Source organism: Xyrauchen texanus, chromosome 4, assembly GCF_025860055.1.
Source record: "Xyrauchen texanus isolate HMW12.3.18 chromosome 4, RBS_HiC_50CHRs, whole genome shotgun sequence".
NCBI classification, from domain to species: Eukaryota; Metazoa; Chordata; class Actinopteri; order Cypriniformes; family Catostomidae; genus Xyrauchen; species Xyrauchen texanus.
In genome coordinates, this window is record NC_068279.1 from 12955519 (window position 1) to 12975451 (window position 19933).

Genomic DNA, 19933 nt, shown 5'->3' on the forward strand with positions numbered 1-19933 from the left:
ATAGGTCTCTATTTTTGGTCAACATTAGTTTTGGTCAATTTTTTTTTATATGATATATTTTCTTACATTATGCAATAGTAAAATATTTCGGTCCTAATTTCATCACTTTCACACATTATTTTAATGCTCTTTGATTAAACCCACAAGCCTTTATTTGTCATGAAGCAAAACCTTTGAGATTTAATTTAATCATTTCATCACTCCACAGAACACAAAGACTCTTCCTGTGTCACTGCGTGTATGAACCAGGAAAATGTACCATTACACAATCGTGATATCACAGTTTATATTTGTTCATTTATTTTTTCACAGGAGTTTGGCGTGAGCCTGCTGACAGCGTGCGCTCTTCCGGACAGGAGCTGGTTGATGTCCGTGGCTCAGTGACACTTGGACTTGGAGTTTAACTGAATGATGCACAAATGTGATTTCATCGCATTTATACATTATTTCCCTTATTTGGGCATTCAAATGTGATTGGAATTAGAATGTCCAATAAACACGGTTGTCTCAAATAACTGCAATCAGATGGTTATTTAATAATCACAAAATGCCTAGTCACCATTCACTTTTATTGTATAGAAAATAAAATGAAAGTAAATGGTGACTGAGACTAAAATACTGCCTAAAATCTCAATTTCTTTATTTCCATGTTCATTCCATGAAAGTAAGTCTAAGAAAGTTTGGATCAACACGAGAGTGAGAAACTGATTTCAAAATGTTCATTTTAGTGTGAACTGTCCTTTTAAACCTACTGTTAATTTAGATCACTACAAACATATGAGCAAAAGCAGGAAGGAGCATCAGACACAAATCTATAATTTAGTTTAATATGACATGTGTTTCTTTAAGACATTAAGGGATATGTATAGTCATTTAACTATGTTTAGTTCATGTATCTGACGATGTAAGAAATATTGCGAAAACTTAAAAAGGGTCACGCATGCAGCCAACACACATGCACAGATGATGTCATATTCTACAGTCACATTAACCAAAATGCATTGTGGAGATGCAGATCAGACAATGGATGGATGGTGAAGGGAGTGGGGTGAGTAAAGAAGAGTGGGAGGTGTATCCAGATGTGTGTGTGTGTGTGTGGGGGGGGGTTACCTTAATCCCATCCCCTGCATTATGGATGACAGTGGCCTGTGCCTCCTACAGTGTGACGGGCGGGGAGGGGTGTAAAAACATGAGGAGAGAAAAGAACCAGAGAGAGAACATGTGTGGGTGGATGGGTGTTTATGATTGCCAACCCAGTAAAAATGAACAAAACACATTAAAAAGCCACCAGAGGTTCAAAGAACTTCTATCTTTAGTACTTAAAACAAATGACTACACTTTATAAGTTTTTAAAGGGATTTGTTTTTTTGGCCAAAATTCTGCAATTATATCCATTCTCAAGTTGTTCCAAACCCATATGACTTTCTTTTATCAATGGAACATAAAAAGAGAGATTTCACAAAATAATGTAAGGGACTGACACCCTCAGTCACCATTCACTTTCAATGTATGGACAAAAAGATAAAATGAAAGTGAAGGGTGACTGAGGATGTAACATTTCCCTTTGTGTTCCACAGAAAAACATTTATAATTTTGATTTGGAACTTTCATTAATGGGTGAACTATCATTTTAATGTGAGGCTATATTTCAAAACCTGAGGTAAAACAGTAATATATTGCTGTTTCACAGAAACTCTGTGATTTTGCCAGCAAACTGTTTTTTTATTTTTTATATAACATTGCAACAAGGTTTTTATTTTATTCAGTCTCCACTGCATATGCGTCATCCCCCGGAAACTGCCAGCTAGTCGCACATCAGACCGCATAAATCTGTAATGCCCAGTCTCTCTCACAGGAAGTAACATTCCCTCACTTTCCTGAAGTAACATTCCCTCACTTTCCTGAAGTAACATTCCCTCACTTTCCTATCAGCAGCCTGCAATCCCCATCATTATGATGTATTCATCACCATGGCTACCATTGCCCTGCAACACGCAGCAGTTACAAGCTAAGGTTATGATGAACAACACACAGTCAATATGCAGTTGCAACTGATAATACACTAAAATTTGTGAAGGAATTTGTGATTTGTTTGTTGGGAAATGGGGCAGATACTTGGCCTTGGACCCTGTACACACATATATCACTGCCTGCAATCAGAACAAAATGCCACAGTCCCGTGAACATTCCATAAGATGCACTTTCCAACCTTCAGCACATGTGCAGCAGGTGCAAAAGAACTAGAGCCCAGATAATCATTACTGATCCCAGTCAACCAAACAACGGCCTATTACCACTGTGCCAGGAAACCGCAGTTCGCAGGCCAATTCAGAGAGACCCAGGCAGATTTATTAACACCAAACCAATCCAGATCCTAAATGAGGATACAGCAAGGGGCCTGAACATTGATAACTGACTTCAGTTCAATTCAAGACATGTTAACACACTCATGGGTCATTTCTATCTCATGGGTCACCTTCATCAGTATATTTATATGTATATTCTAATTAAACCCTTCTCTGCTCTGATTTGCAGACCTGAACTTCTCCATCCCTAATTTACCACTAAAATACGTACAGTGGCCCGAAAAATATTTGATTAGCCAAGCTCCACATGCATGAATGACATTGCAAAGACAACAACAAATAAACCAAGACCTACCTTTCTTTTTTTTTAAAGGAAAATTGCTTAACCATATTTTAAGCAAAATATTGCATAATAAAGTGTATACTGTTCAAAATGAAGACAAAATATTTTGCCAATTTCTGGTTGTTAAACTAAGTGGTGATATGAGATCAGATGGTTTAAAATAGATGTGGCTAAAGTGTTCAAATATCTTTAGGTATAAATATTATTTATATAAGTACATATATTACACAAGGTGGTTTTAATGTTGTGGCTGATCGAGTGTAGTGTGTGTGTATAAACATACAGTATATATATATATATATATATATATATATATGTATATATATATATATATATATATTATATATATATATATATATATATAAATAAACACTCAGCAAAAAAAAAGAAACATCCCTTTTTCAGGGCACTGTATTTTGTATTCACTGTTGTAAGTCAGGTCCTTACCAGACATCACCGGCAACAACGTTGCCTATGGGCCAAACCCACCTTTGCTGGACCAGACAGGACTGGCAAAATGTGCTCTTCACTGACGAGTCATGGTTTTGTCTCACCAGGTGTGATGGTCGGACTCACGTTTACTGTTAAAGGAATGAGCGTTACACTGAGGCCTGTACTCTGGCGTGGGATCGATTTGAATGTGGAGGGTCTGTCATGGTCTGGGGTGGTGTGCCACAGCATCATCGAACTGAGCTTGTTGTCACTGCAGGCATCTCAACGCTGTGCTTTACAGGGAAGACATCCTCCTCCCTCATGTGGTACCCATTCATCCATGTGGTATAGGTTCATCCTGACATGACTGTCCAGCATGACAATGTCACCAGCCATTCTGCTTGTTTTATGCGTGATTTCCTACAAGACAGGAAAGTCAGTGTTCTGCCATGGCCAGCGAAGAGCCCGAATCTCAGTCCCATTGAGCACGTCTAGGACCTGTTGGATCGGAGGGTGAGGGCTAGGGCCATTCCCCGCAGAAACTTGCAAGTGCCTTGATGGATGTGTGGGGTAACATCTCACAGCAAGAACTGGCAAATCTGGTGCAGTCCATGAGGAGGAGATGCACTGCAGTACTTAATGCAGCTGGTGGCCACACCAGACACTGACCAATCTTTTTAGGTTCATACAAATATTTACACATGTTAAGTTTGCTGAAAATAAAAGCAGTTGAAAGTGAGAGGATGTTTCTATTTTTGCTGAGTTTATATATATATATATATATATATATATATATATATATATATATATATATATATATGACTTGACTTGATCACCATTCTTTATAGGCACAACTAGGTGTTGTAGAAAAAGTATTATAATTCCAAAGAGCAATTACCAAATAAATACTTCACATTGGTTCTCCATAAACACGCACAAAAAAAAAAAAAGAAAAAAATTAAAATCAAACTTCACAAAGGGATACAGGTACAGTCATAGACAGAGGGTAAAAAGAAGGGAGTGATAGAACAGATGAGGGTTTAGAGAGTTAAATACCAGTGCAGGAGAGGGGAGGTTTCCCTTGGGACTGGTGACTATGCTGTTTTTGGTGCTGTTTGTCTGGGGCTGTGCAGGGAAACACAACATACATTCAGTTCAGAAAGGGTCAGGCTAAGAAGGATGGAGGGAAAGCACAGCATGCATAAATGCATACAAAAAACAAAACAATACACACATACTTACACACTCAGCAAAGTGCATTCCTACTCTATTATAAAGGTTATTTCCGCCAGAATGAAAATTCATATCATAGCATTCATATCATAGTCACCCTCATATTGTTCTGCTCCCATTTGATTTGATCTTCCAAGGAACACAAAGGGAGATGTTAAGTAGAACATTAGCCTCAGTTAACCTTAACTTTCATTACATGAAAAAAGTTGCAACAAATGTGAATGGTGACCGAGGCTGTTATTATTAAACTTAACATCTCCTTTTGAGTTCAGCAGAAGAAAGTAATTAGGGATTGGATCAACATGAGGGTTGGAAGAACTATCCCTTTAAAAGGTAACTGACTGATTTAGTGCCAATTGCTTATTTACATTAAGGCACAACATTCTCTAGCAATGAGAGGGAAGGGGGACTATTCAAGGCGATTAAACACGTTTTGCCAATTAAGCCCCCTAATTGAATCCATTATACCAATTAGGCCCATTATATGCAGAGGCAGATGAGTTCTTGATGTTTATTGGTACTCTGGCTCCCTCAGGCCCTACAGAGTCATGTTATTGGTCTATATAGCTATGTTTATTGGTCTGAAATGTTGTCGAGGTGGCCAGAATCCTCTTTCCCTCAAATAGCCAGGGCTGCTCATGCGAGAAGAACTGTTAGTATGTGCCTGCTTGAGGAAGGAGATGGATAAACAACTCACAATTACTGGACCCTCACAAACCAGAAAGAAAGCCATGACACAAATGAATAAATGGTAATTAAATATATGTATAGATTAAATATATGTGCGTGCACACACACACACACACACACACACACACACACACACACAGATTTGCAGAGACTAGAAGTCATCGTTTGTTGACTTGAAAGGATATGAGCAACAGAGACATCTGAAGATGTAAAAGTTAAGAACGTTTTGAGTTCAACTTTATGAAAATGTGCAGCAACACAATTCACAAGTTCATGTTATCAGCCGCTTGTACAACTGCATCGAGCAATTGTGTGGGAACAGCTACTAGAAACCAACAATAAAGCATTTAATCGCTGCAAGTGTGAATGTCCCTTAAAGAGACTTTGGCACTATGGTCAAATACATGCAGATTCAAACACACAGTCTTTCTATTAACTGGACCACTTGATTCCCAAAAACTTATTTCAGTAGATCTTGGATCTTCATGTAAGTCCAACTTCATCCAGGTGAATGTAAAGTGACAAAACACACAGCTTTGAGGGTTCAAACTCAAGAAGAATTCAGACAATAGAGGACATTTTTTCATCTATTCTTGTATGAAGAGAATGGCCTCTCCTAAACCTGCTTTACAATGGTTTTTGTAGTCTGCAGTAACCAAAATACTTCAGACTACCAACATGCAGAATGAGACCTAGGAGATCCGTGTCAATGGGAGTTGGTCAAAATCATTCACACAAAGAGAGGAACAGCAAAGATAACCAACAACGTTGGTCTGAAAATGTATAAAACAGAAAGTGAGGAACATTAGCATAGGTGACCTGATGACCAGTAAAAACCCTAAAGAACTTAACGAAAAGGTTAAACATGGTAGATGACACACAAATCAACTTTTCAAGGCTGTTGAAGTTTATTACTGGCCATCAAATAAATGCTGAATTTGAAGGAGGAGTTTCAGGGAAGGTGTTGGCAATTCGTTGGCAGGAGGAGATACATGCGGAGAAAGGTGAAAGGAAAATAGAAGAGTGTAAATGGAACATTAATCTCACCATGTACTGAATGATAGAGCTTGACTTCCGTTTCTAGAGAGAGAATGAGAGGGAGAAAAAGTGAGAATGAGAGACATAGAGAACGAGAGAGTGGGAGACGTTTTAAGACTGTGCAAAACCATGTTCATTTTTGTTGAAGATAAAAGACATCTTCAGCCAAAGAAGGATTCAAACAATTTTGGGTCACATCTGAATGACTGTGTTTGGAACAAGATGGTGCTAGTTGTTGACTGAAAGGTTCTTCTACAGAGAAGGGAATTTGGAAATCACTAGCCAGAGGAAAAAGGAAGGGTGGTGGGTCAAGTGAAGGGATCGTAAAACGAGAAGTGTGGGCGAAAGGAGAGAGCCACATGCTACTAGTTTAAGGAAAGCTTAAGTGCACTTGAGGATTGAACAGAGTAAGCAAAGTTAAGTCTGGGGTCGGTTTCATCGTGCTGCAAAACAGTAATCATTCCGAGAAAGTCATCTCTTGAACCAGAGCTCTGGTGCAGGGGAAACTGTAGGAATGATGTGCAAGGACAAGCAGGGATACTAAAGGATGAGACAAGCACAGTCTGTGCAGATCAGTGATATTTTTTGTCCTAAAAATAGGGGGCAGCCAAGAACTGGTTATATTAAGCATTGAATGTTCCCAGAAGCAGTTTGGTTGAAAATGCAGCAGAGCAACTTCCAATCGTATGAAAACGCCTCCGATTCTAAAGCAGTATTACATAACCAGTGCAACTCCAAAGATTCTGATACAAAGTAAAGAAGTCAGCTTCAGCTAATCAAAAAAATTGTGACAGAAACTAAATAAAGTGCAGCTAAGCATAATATTTGGCTTAAAAGATAGACATAGAGCATAAAGGTGAAGGAAGGAGAGAGCATGTTAATAAAAGAACAGAAGAAGATCAATCTTTTAAAATGGCTGGAGAGGAGGAAGGGAGGCTGTTGCTAGGCGATGAGAGGAGTGCAGTGCTGCTATTTTCATTTCAGAGTTTCAGACTTATGGCTATTTTTGGAACCAGAGTCACATTCACCGCTGAACTATTTCTCTGCTCAAACACACTCAGACACACTCACGTGTATGAATACTCACTGATATAGCAGGTGTTAGTCATAGAGGTGGGTTGTAGGGTGACGATGAAGTGGAAACAGGTAATTGTGTGTGAACGCTCTATAGGAGCTCTTATGCGAGACGTTCAGTTCAAAACTTTATTCATTTATGAATTCCAATTTGTGAATCAAATTACTCTTGTCTCTTGTGAATGATTCCATAGGTTCCTCAGTGGCATCACAGTTGTTATTGTTATTTCATTCTCTTTAACATCTCACACACATGCCCGCAGGCGCTGACAGAAATAAAACCTTAATTTAGTCTACTCTTTCAGGAGGATTGCTCTCTCCATGACCGGATAAAGCTTGTTACGGTGTTTGGAACACCTTATATTGGAATGCTCTTATTGCTGCTAGACAGCATGGTAAATTCAGTGAAATATTAATTGCTATGCTAATTGTGTAATCTGCACATATTTTCACACTGATCGTGGGGCAAATTCTCTGGAAATCTGGGGAATATAAGATATTGCATTGAGTTAAAAAAGGTACTTACTCTCTTTTTGGTAGCAGTGTTAACAAAAATATTTACAATGTAACATTTATGTGAATTTTTTTTTAATGCAATTGTGATAAGGTACAAGGAACAGGGGTATTTAATCATCAATTAAACAAACCATAATATATTTTGTCATTAATTCCCCCTTATGTCATTCCAAACCCGTATGATTTTCTTTCTTCCATGGAACACAAAAGATGTTTAACAGGCAGCTCTTTTCCATACAATGAAAGAAGATGGTGACCAGTGGCTGTCAAGCACCAAAAAGGATAAAAAGGTTTTATACAGGGAGTCCATAACATTTGTGTGCTATATTTCAAGTTTTCTGAAACCATACAATAGCTGTTAAACAAAAAAGACAAACATTGTGTTATTTGCTGAATATCTTGACTTCAAGCCATCATAAAATTAACATTGTATGGCTTTAGAAGACTTCAAACAGTGCACAAGTCATTGACTGCGTTTACATGAACACCAGAATGTGGCTTATTGCGAGCAAGCGGGGTTTCGTGAGAAAACAGCATACCTGGTTACATGCACTGTATAAGCGCCGTACTCTATACTCTATGCAACGCTTCTGTAATTAACAAACATGGAATACGAGGAAGTTTGCTATTTTATTCTCTGTTACTTTGCTTTACTTCCAGATATTCCTGAGTTTGTTTCCTTCACTTTCTATCGTGATCAGCAGCTGAATTGTGATGCAGTAGCGGGGTTTTCCTTTTATGTAAAACTTTCCAATGTACAAGCGCATATACGCAAACATAAGGGACAGTCGCTATTTTACATTAGTGTACATAAATAGGTATAGTTTATGTGATTTTCCCACTGGACTCCCTGAAATTTTGAATTCTTTACGTTGTGTTTACTTGTTGTTGGGCTCCGTACTATGCCATTTGTTACATTTTGCTATTCCACACATGCACACTCTTTAAACACCCATCAGAATGCTGCTTATGTGTTTGCATGGACACTAAAGATGTAAGATTTTTATATTTTTTTTAAATTAACAAATTGCCATTATTGATTGAGTACATCAACAATCAGTGTTCTAAACAATGTCCTTACCTTACCCTGATTAACTACTGTAAGCCTATAAAAATTATTTGTATTTTGAGCCGTTGGGTTCGATTTGGCGCAAAATCGCTGGCTTATGATTTTCTTCCTTGCATAATTATGTCAAGTCCACACAAACAGGAAAAAAGCGTCTCATGTTCGTGCTGGAGAAACTACGCTGTTCAACTCAGTTCAGTAATATATAAAGTATAAAGTATATATATAAAAGTATTAAAGTCTTCTATTGAACTCGTATCAGCCATATCATGAGTTTAACCTCTTAAATTAAAAATTGTAATACAATTCAAACATTAATAGTAGATAAAACTCTTGAATATTCACATTAAGATCTACTGATGGTGGCTGAGGAGTCCCCTTGTTCTCTTTTTAAAAATGCTTTGAGTGTAGTGTCAGAAAAGCAACAAAAATATTCAATCAAATATGTAAATAAGAGTGTTGTTTATCTTCATTAAAGCAAGTAATATTTTAGTTTCAAATGTTTAATCGTCTAACATAATATCAACATGAAAGTAGCAAGTTATGTCTCCGGCTCAAGTCAAGATCTCACACAAGCGATGTCAAGGTAAGCTTAAACTGGGAGATTCATCCGGCAGAAGAGCAGTGCCAGATCACGACTGATGTAACGTATTCTTCTGCAAATTGCTTGCAATTTAAAATTTCAACCATAGATGTTGCTAGAGAGCACCGTTACATAGTGCAGCTTTAAACTGGGTTTTCCAGGAGAAACTCTTAATCCCTTAAACGGCTTAAGAAAATCAGCCTTCTTGTTTACATGACGTTTCAGAACGCCGTTTCTGCTAAGACCCTGGAAAAACATTATCTTAAATGTATGTAAATGTGGTCATTTGGACTACTTTTGTTGTATTTTTATTTATTTATTTTAGTGCTTGACAATCACGGATTTGTCATCTGCCTTTTTTGAAATTCTGAAAGCAAACATCTTTTGTATTCTACAGAAAAACACAATTACATTTACATTCATGCATTTGGCAGACGCTTTTATCCAAAGCGACTTACAGTGCACTTATTACAGGGACAATCCCCCCGGAGCAACCTGGATTTATGTGCCTTGCTCAAGGACACAATGGTGATGGCTGTGGGAATTGAACCAGCAACCTTCTGATTACTAGTTATGTGCTTTAGCCCACTACACCACCACCACAATTCTAATTTGAATGAATAAATTAAGAACAGAGATTTCTGATTATTTGTAATATGATGTTTTTGAGTCTTTCATCAAGGTGAAATTAGCTTTAAAGAGGTTGACTAATATTTCCTTAGTGTAATTAACATTACAGAAGTACTGTTTAGTGAGCTGATTTTAGGAGTCAGTGGTCGCATTTTCAGACTCTCTTGCATCATATAAATCTATTTTTCTCAAACACACACAAATAAACTCAGATAACCACACTGCACACATAATATGAACTGACAACAGCTATGCATGTACAAGAAAAACATGCAAAAGAGGAAACACTCTAAACACAAGTGACTAGCACTGATATCTTAGCCAGTAAAATAGAAGGATGGAGAGACAGAGCGACTTAGAAGAGAAAAGAGAAAAGGTACTACGAAGCCAAATGGTCATGTCTGGGTCACAGAGGTCAGAAGTTCAACAGATCTCCTTACCTTAACGTCTGCCTTTTTGTTCAACAAGCTCTTGGCTGCTACAATGGGAGCAAATAAGAGAGAAAAATTGTCAAATTAAACCATCAACAACTGTCAATAATTTACCCAGAGCTGTATTTCCTAAAAATTAAAGATAACAATGCACATAATAATGATCAGGCTCTGACTGATATAGCCACATTTCTAAAAATGTACTGATAACAGTTTACCATAGCTTTAATTAATAAAGTAATTAAAAAAAACATCAGTAGTTCATGTTAGATCACATCAGTAGTTCATGCACATACAAAAATGACTAGATCTGAAACTATGATTTAAAGTTTCATGGCACCTTCTAATCTCATTTTCCAATAACGAATGACCTATTAATAACAGTTATAAAAGATATTATGAAGTTTTACCCATAAACATTTCCCCATAGTTTCATTCACAAAGACCTTTCATCTTCTTTGTGCCTGTGCTTTACAAACGAAGTGGTGTGGCAGATAACTTCACCCAGCTAAACATTTTTAACTAACATCTCATTACAATTTCTGCACTCTGAATATCATTTGATTCCATTACATTTTAAGAGTTCTTTGGATGTTTTATATATATATATACACACACACACACACACAAATGTTGTGTTTCCATGTTTTATGGGGACTTTCCATAGACATAATGGTTTTTATACTGTACAAACTTTATATTCTATCCCCTAAACCTAACCCTACCCCTAAACCTAACCCTCACAGAAAACTTTCTGCATTTTTACATTTTCAAAAAACATAATTTAGTGTGATTTATAAGCTGTTTTCCTCATGGGGACCGACAAAATGTCCCCACAAGGTCAAAAATTTCGGGTTTTACTATCCTTATGGGGACATTTGGTCCCCACAAAGTGATAAATACACGCTCACACATACACATACACACACACACACACACACACACACACACACACACACACACACACACACACACACACACACACACACACACACACACACACACACACACACACACTACTCTGCAATAGTTTTAGGCACTTGTGAAAAATGTTGTATAGTGAAAATGTCTTCAGAAAATTTAATAAATAGTTTTCATTTATCACTTAATGTCATACAAGGTCCAGTAAACATAAAAAAAGCTAAATCAATATTTGGTGTGACCATCTCTGCCTTTTAAACAGCACTAATTCTCCTAGGTACACCTGGATAAAGTTTTTCTTGGTTGTTGGCAGATAGGAGGTTCCAAGCTTCTTGAAGAATTCACCACAGATCTATTTAGGCTGTCTTAATTGCTTCTGTCTTTATATGTAATCTCAGACAGACACAATGTTCAGTGGGGGGCTCTGTGGGGACCATGCCATCTGTTGCAGGGCTCCTTGTTCTTCTATTCTAATCTTTTCTCTTTGCAAAATTTATGTTTGGGAGTCTACAATGTATTTTTCCTATTGACACACTAAAGCTGAAGAAATAAATAACCATCTTAAGACAAATGCTTTAGAGAAACATCTTATGTGCCTAAGACTTTTGCACGGTACTGTATATATATATATATTAGATTACATTCACTATTTCCTTGAATTTTTACAATATCAATAACTTTACCAGGCTAAAAAATATTTTTAATTCCCTGATATTTCTAGGTTTTTCATGACTGTGGGAGCCCTGTGAAAATTTTATTATCATCTATGTTCCCTGGAAATCAAACCCATAAACTTGCAGTTGCCATGCTCTACCAGTTGAGCTACAGGATCAGATTTAACTACGTCACCAGTATGATCGCTTCGTTGACTCGAACCGACAAAGTGTTCCCATCCTTTTTTACCTATGAATTTCCATTTCTTTTCCAGGCATTTGTGGTAACTGGACAAAGATTAAAATACATTTTATTCAGACCGATTTGTGAACCATTTCAACGAATTCATTGAAAAGAATGGACTCAAAAGAACGATCTACTGACAAATGGGGCATCACTATGAATTATGAGCAAGTTTTACTGCAAATGAGGGTCATAAATTGAAGAACGGGGTCACTGAAAGTGGGTTTTGGATACAAATCCTCATAGAGCTGTATCTGGGCCACCAACCCATCCATCTGGTGGCCCAAAGTGATAAGTGAAAAGAAATGTGCATGTGTCCTTGTAGAAAGATCAGGAGTAAAGTAACATCTAATACTCTAGGGTGAGTGGAGCTCCTTACCTTGCCATTAACACAGAGAGCAAAAGAAAGATAGAATGAAGAGAAAAAGAGAGGAGAGAGCAATAGAGAAGAGTCAATACCAGAATCTGTTGTGCTATTGCTGTTTCTATGAACAGTGGGGCTAAAAACTATGGAGCTCTAACTGGGAGCAAAGAACAGAAAAAGGTATGTCAACTTATTTTCAGTAAAGTCATCATGTTTTCAGCTTAGCAGGGCTAGAGTCAGCACAAACAAGATTTAGCAAAATAGCAGGCAAATACAAGTTTTGTGCCAAGCTACTTTATATTGGCTAAGCAGTTTCACTACTCCTGGGCATCTCTCCCATGCATTATGGAAAACATATGCCGCCAAACGTAGAGAGATAGTTTGCCCAAAGAATTTATATTCTGTCATCATTTACTCAGTCATCATTAAACTGGTATGACTTTTTATTTAGTGAAACACAAAAGGAGATGTTAGGCAGAATGTTAGCCTCAGTCATTATTCACTTTGATTGCATCTTTTTTTTCCATTCAATGAAAGCGAATGGTGACTGAGGATGTTAGTCTCCAACATTCTGCCTAAGATTCTTTCCTTTTCTATTCTATAAAAAAACATAGTCATATGTGTTTGCAACAACATGAAGGTGATGAAATGATGACAGAATTTTAATTTTTTGGATGAACTATCCCTTTAATTGTATTGAAACGGAGCGATGCCATTCTTATAAGAACAAGACATTAGAGAGGAATCATGTGTTAAATAATCTAATACACATAAAATATAAATTGCATTATGTAAACTTGTATGCTATGTATGAAGAAAGTCAAATGTCATGATTTTGGTAAGATCCAGAAATCAGTCTGTTATGCAGTCTAACTGCCTATAGTGCAGTATAGTCTTGTTGCTCAGGCTGGGGGTGGGAGGAGGACAACAGAGAGAGGCAGCACTACATAAATATTTGATTGTAAGCATGTGGAGGCAGCATTCACAATGAGCCACAGCACAAATGCTCTGTATAGCATCTCATCCCTTCTACCTCACTCATAATGCATTTTACTGCTAGAAAAATAAAAAGTGAAAAAGAACAGCAACTTAAAAACCTGAATCGTGTTCTCCCCTTTCGAGAAGGTATAAGGCAAAACAATGTTATCAGCATCTCCAGCACAACAGATGTTCAGACCCCTTAAGATATTCTAAGTATCACTAAATACCCAAATTCAGCATATATTGTTTCAGTGTTTGGAATAAATTTACTATGTTCTTAGCATAGTAAATGACCATCTAAAACTAAACTAGTATCAAAGTTTCCGTTCTATTCTAATCTATTCTACCCTTTTCATTAACATTCCTCAGACTTCATACTTAAGGCGCTCTCACACATTCAACATGAAATCAAAACTGACCCAATTTATCTCTTGAACATTGTTTAATCGGCTGTGGCTCAGTTGGTAGAGCGGGTCGGCCACTAACTGCAGGATTGTTGGTTCGAATCCACATGCCGAAGTGTCCTTGGGCAAGATACTGAACCCCAAGTTGCTCCCAATGGCAGGCTAGCGCCTTGCATTGGTGTATGAATGTGTGTATGAATGGGTGAATGTGTCACAGTGTAAAGCGCTTTGAATACCGTTAAGGTTAAAAAGGCGATATATAAGTGTAGACCATTTACCATTTTTTTTTTATTAATACTTCTGAGTCGTACCTACGCCGTAGGCTCCGCATAGTGGCCAATGCATTGGTTTCCACTAATAGTTCTGCGTTGGTGTGTCTGCGTCGTTCTATGAGTACAGAGACATACTGCTAACTACATGTTTTGTAATAAACAAAAGCAAAGTAATTTCTTGATTCAAAAGTATTTATTAAATTATTGTAGCAAACATTTTTTTTAAGTATGTGAACATCTTGAAATGTAGGTTTTATTTATTATACATGTTTCCTGAATTGCAGTCAGAAAATGAGGAAATTACTGTATGCTTGCTTGAGTCGCTTATATAATAATATACAAATATTTTGGCATTCTTTTGATGTTTCAAGAGTTTACAATGCATATATGCAATATACCAACTCTTATCAGGTGCTTTTTAATTTGCTGACATATTAGAAGGGTTTCTTTTACATAATTTATGAAATATGATAATTTACTGGACATCATACTGTCAAACATATGGTCAACTCATTGTGCCGATTGGAAAGATCACAAGTAGAATATAAAATATATTATTTCACTCACATATCAAATTAATATCAAGTAAAGGCCCGGAGAATAAAAGCTTTTAGAGTTTATAAGCTGTCAACAGATACATTTTGTCGCGTTTCTCTTCATGAAACACAAATTTAATTTAAAAAACAGGAAATGCTTCCAATTAAGACCAAATACAATGTGACATGATGCAAAGATATTACAAAAATCTTGGCTAAAATGAGAAGCAACCTCAGATATCCTTGTTATCATCCTGGGAGGCGGTCTCTTGTCAAAGTAGACAAGAGCTGTTGTGGTCTGCATCACATTTTTGAAGTAGTGCACATCAGGCTAAGAAGTAGGCTACGCCGTAATCGGCATAGCTATGCATAGTCAACGGCGTAGGTTTGACACAGAAGTATAAATTGGCCTTTATCGGAGCACATTACCCTAAAGACAAAATAAATAATAATAATAAAAACAATAATAAAATGTTTGTCTTTGCAATCCTGCTCTGCCTTAGAAATAACTTTACTTTATATTTGAACTCCTTCCCTCCATCTCCCTGGCTCCATTCTGGTAATGGCCACTTTTCACGATCTAATCCATTCCTGATGGTTAGTTTACATTTTTTGTTGTTGAAAATCCTGTTTATCTTGGAAGTTTTGTCAGACTACAGAAGTAAAATGGGTTGTGAAATCGGTTTCATAAAATTAAAATCTCAAAAGTTCACTTGGTTTAAAATATTTAGGTGTTTAACCAGATTTTTCAAGAGGGAATTATGTTGGATTCAAGCGCTTCAGGATCATAATTTATTAACAAAATGAATCAAATGCAAATATTTATGGATTTTTCAAATCTGCTCTGGAGGAAATATACTCCAGATTTAATTGAAAAAATAACAATTAAAAATCCAAAGTTGATTGAACAATTAATGTTATGTATCATTACATTTATGTGTGGAAAGATTTATTATGATATACTGCTCTGAGAAGGGAGTCCTCTAGGCTAAACTACTACTTAATATTACAAATGTACTAAAGCAGTTAATTTTTGGCCCATAATCAAGAACTATGGCATTCATTTTTTTTTTGCCAATGTGTGAACGGCTTGTAATGCAACTTAAAAAAGGTGCCCTTCCCGGACTTCTTAGGTTGCCTATTAAAGCCTGTAGACTGATTTTCATGCGAAGGAGGCAGGTTGGATTTGCCGGTAAAATCCAAAGGATGTGATGTTTATGTGTGCTCCCGAGAGCCTTGCCTCAGTGCTTCTCTTCCGCTATTCAACAGCGACAACTCTCTGCAACACTAGGTAACATTATCTTTGTCCGGTAACGTTTGGCTGGCATCACAACACCGACTCCTAATCAAACTCAGATTGAGCCAAAAGAAAAAAAATTTATCTACCAAATCCAGTCTGGCTAAGCGGAAACATGATCGCAGTCGAGCGAAAACTAGAGTGAACATCGGCAGGGCATTTGATTCCCGGAGGGACCTTCATTCAGTTTTGGGATCAAAACCGACCCTGAATTGGCGTTCTTCTTATTGGACAGGTAAGCTTACATAACTGAAAAGCATGTGAAATATACTGCCAAAAGGATTGGTCGGTGTAATTTTAGCTAACTTGATCTTGCCTGCACATTAACTGTCATAATCAATCTGTAATTATTCAGCAAGGTAAACTACAATAACACATGAAATGAATGCTAGAGGATGTTTAAGATAATGCAAAAAGACACATTCATTAGTGTAACGTAACTTGGTTATACAGAAAATATATACAATCTATTATTATAAAACAATAGCGCATCGATATATCAAAATGACAGTTGTGATGGAATCACACCAATACTGAATTGTGTCAACATATATATAATGTAGAGTCTATTTTATAAACAGCTACTGTCATCATCCACCAAATTTAGCTAACAGCTACTGATAAAGCTAGTTGACTAGCTAACACCGACTCATTTATACCATAGCCTTTGTCTATTTATCATGCAAAGAAAAGTGGTTACTTCAAATTTGAGTCTTGCATAGTCAGACCTATTTCCACACTTTGTTTTAGCCCTGTTCCAGCACTGGAGAGTCAAATATAATATACATGCAGTCTCAAAGTACTTTGTAGTAAAACAATCATAACTGTGTGATTTTAATTATGCTACCTCATCTGTCAGCATGATGTTGTTGAATCACGTTCAGCCTCTTAGTACGTTACATCATTGTTTTGGTCGATGCTCACATCCCTATGGAGTATGTGCAGGTGCACGAGCAACAGGTAGCTGGCTGCAGTTAACGGGTTTCTGAATCTTACATCCTGCACCTTTAATATACTTCTGTTAAGAAAATTTGTATTGTGAGGAAAAAAGTATATATACACTGGGGTCAAAATTTTGGAATAATGCATAGATTTTGCTCTTAAGGAAGAAGAAAAAAATAAAAAATAAAAAAAAAAAGAGAGAGAGAAAATTATCACCAAAGTGGCATTCAACTGATCACAATGTATAGTCAGGACATTAATAACGTGAAAGATTACTATTACAATTTAAAAGATATTTGTAGAACTTCTTCACTACTTCAAAGAGTTCTAATAAAATAAAAATCCTCCACGTGCAGAAATAACAGCTTTGCAGATCCTTGGCAGTCTAGCTGTCAGTTTGTCCAGATACTCAGGTGACAGTTCACCCCACGCTTCCTGTAGCACTTGCCATAGATGTGGCGATCTTGTCAGGTACTTCTCACACACATCAGAGTCTGGCTGATACCACAAAATCTCAATGGGGTTAAGATCCATAACACTCTTTTCCAATTATCTGTTGTCCAATGTCTGTTTCTTTGTCCACACTAACGGTTTCTTTTGGGTTTTCTGTTTCAAAAGTGGCTTTATCTTTGCAATTCTTCCCATAAGGCCTGTACCCCTGAGTCTTCTCTTTACTGTTGTACATGAAACTGGTGTTGAGCATGTAGAATTCAATGAAGCTGTCAGGTGAGGATATGTGAGGCATCTATTTCTCAAACTAGAGTCTCTGATGTACTTATCCTCTTGTTTAGTTGTACATCTGGCATTCCACATCTCTTTCTGTCCTTGTTAGAGCCAGTTGTCCTTTGTCTTTTAAGACTGTAGTGTACATCTTTGTATGAAATCTCAATTTTCTTTTGGCAATTTCAAGCAATGTATAACCTTCATTCCTCAAAACAACGATTGATGAGTTTCTAGAGAAAGCCGTTTCTTTTATTTTTACCTAATAAAGACATGTCAGTCTATTGCATACTGTGGCAAATCAAAAACAAAGACAATGATAAGCTTACTTTAATAAACCAAATAATGTTCAGCTATGTTTGATCTAATGGCAAGTGATTTTCTATAACCAAATAAGCAATTTAGCATGATTACTCAAGTATAAGGTGTTGGAGTGATGGCTGCTGGAAATGGGGCCTGTCAAGATATGATCAAAATGAATTTTTTTCAAATAGCGATGGTGCTGTTTTTTTACATCAGTAATGTAAAGTAGTTTATGATCAGTTGAATGTCACTTTGGTGAATTCAACTGAGCACCAATTTCCTTCCAAAACAACAAAATCTGTACATTATTCCAAACCTTTGGCCACCAGTGTATATACACCGATCAGCAACATTAAACATAAATACCTAATATCATTCTGAGATGCTATTCTTCTTACCACAGTTGTACAGAGTGGTAATCTGAATTACTGTAAACTTTGTCAGTTCGAACCAGTCTGGCCATTCTCTGATTTTCACGCAGAACAGTCTCAAGAATTTTCTCAGAATGGTGTGGTGGAGTGGTGGTGGTGTAGTGGCTAATGCACAAGGCTGTTAATCAGAAGGTCACAGGTTCTAACCCCACGGCCACCACCATTGTGTCCTTGAGCAAGGCACTTAACTCCAGGTTGCTCCAGGGGGATTGTCCCTGTAATAATTGCACTGTAAGTCGCTTTGGATAAAAGCATCTGCCAAATGCATAAATGTAAATGTAAATGTGGTGCCAAAAACAAAAAACAACCGGCAAGCAGCATTTCTGTGGATGGAAACACCTTGTTGATGAGAAATGTCAACAGATAACTCAAATAACCGCTCTGTACAATTGTGGTGAGAGGAATAGCATCTCAGAATGGTTGGTGCTGTTTTGGCAGAACAAGGGGGACCTACACAATATTTGGAAGGTGGTTTTAATGTTGTGGCTGATTGATGTTTATATTGTTTGTGAAAATCCACTGCTAGAGTTCATGTGTAAAAATGTGTTCACACATTTTTTTAAAATAAATTATAGAAAATTAATTATAGAAATATTATTAATATAAGTAATTTAAATAAATATAAATAAAGCACATGAGCCTATATCCAGACAAATATATTCAAATGCTAGTTAAAAAGGGCTAAAAATGTCAAATAAAAGAGACCATTACTGCAAAAAACTGTGTGATACACAGAATAGTTTTCACGAAGCTTTGACCATGCACAAGTGCACCAGATCTGTTTATCCCCTTACACACCCAAGTTAGTGAACATGCATTAGTCCAATCTCCCATGCAGCATTCAGCACAACAGCAGGCAGACTGTTTCACCCCCAAAAACAGGGGTGAACTTCAACTTCACAGACCATATTAAAGACAGAGTAAAGGAAGGAGGAATACAGAGGATGAAGCTGGCTAATGGGTGTCAGATAAAAATGGCTAAGAAAAGTGATGATGAGGAGGAGGAGTATATAATTAAAACCAGAAAAAAGTCAAAAGGCAGTGATTTATGGAACACATTATAGTAGGAATGATGGAAAGAACAAGTCTAAAAAAAGAGAGAGAGAGAGAGAGAGAGAGAGAGAGAGAGAGAGAGAGAGAGATCAGATTAATCATGCACACACCTCGGTGTGGCTAATCTGTTAAATAAATAAAAGCTGACAATGATGATGATGGACAGCTGAGAGGACCAATGAGCTGCCCTATGCGACATTATTTACAAAATTAGTCAAATAATGGCACTGAAGTGTGCAGGATGAGGGGATTTGGAGACAGATCAAGAAAGACGAGTGAGTCATCATGCATGCTTTTAGTCCCATGCAAAGACAGTCATGGACCTGTGAGTGACAGAAGGGAAAAAGAGGAAAGTAGGAAAGGGATAGGAAAGGGAAAAGGAGAAGAAAATTAAAGAAATTAAAGGAAAATGGAAAGAGAAAGAAAAATACAGGAAAGGAAAATGAACTAGTAAAGGAAATAGGAAAAGA

General features: G+C 37.0%; 1 protein-coding gene across 10 annotated transcripts in view; it reads right to left on the reverse strand.

Moving 5' to 3' along the window:
* Nucleotides 1-19933, reverse strand: part of LOC127636331 (calcium/calmodulin-dependent protein kinase type II subunit beta-like) — an 82206-nt gene that overhangs the window by 9984 nt on the left and 52289 nt on the right. For 3 of the 10 annotated variants that reach the window (XM_052116826.1, XM_052116815.1, XM_052116804.1), the window contains 2 exons: nucleotides 10352-10389; nucleotides 6052-6084 (listed from right to left, as the gene is read on the reverse strand). In XM_052116826.1, coding sequence (XP_051972786.1) covers nucleotides 6052-6084; nucleotides 10352-10389 — 71 coding nt within the window. Of the gene's footprint in view, nucleotides 1-1110; nucleotides 1156-4137; nucleotides 4207-6051; nucleotides 6085-10351; nucleotides 10390-19933 lie in introns of all 10 variants that reach the window. The other 7 variants (XM_052116818.1, XM_052116800.1, XM_052116789.1 and 4 more) reach the window with 6 other exon arrangements.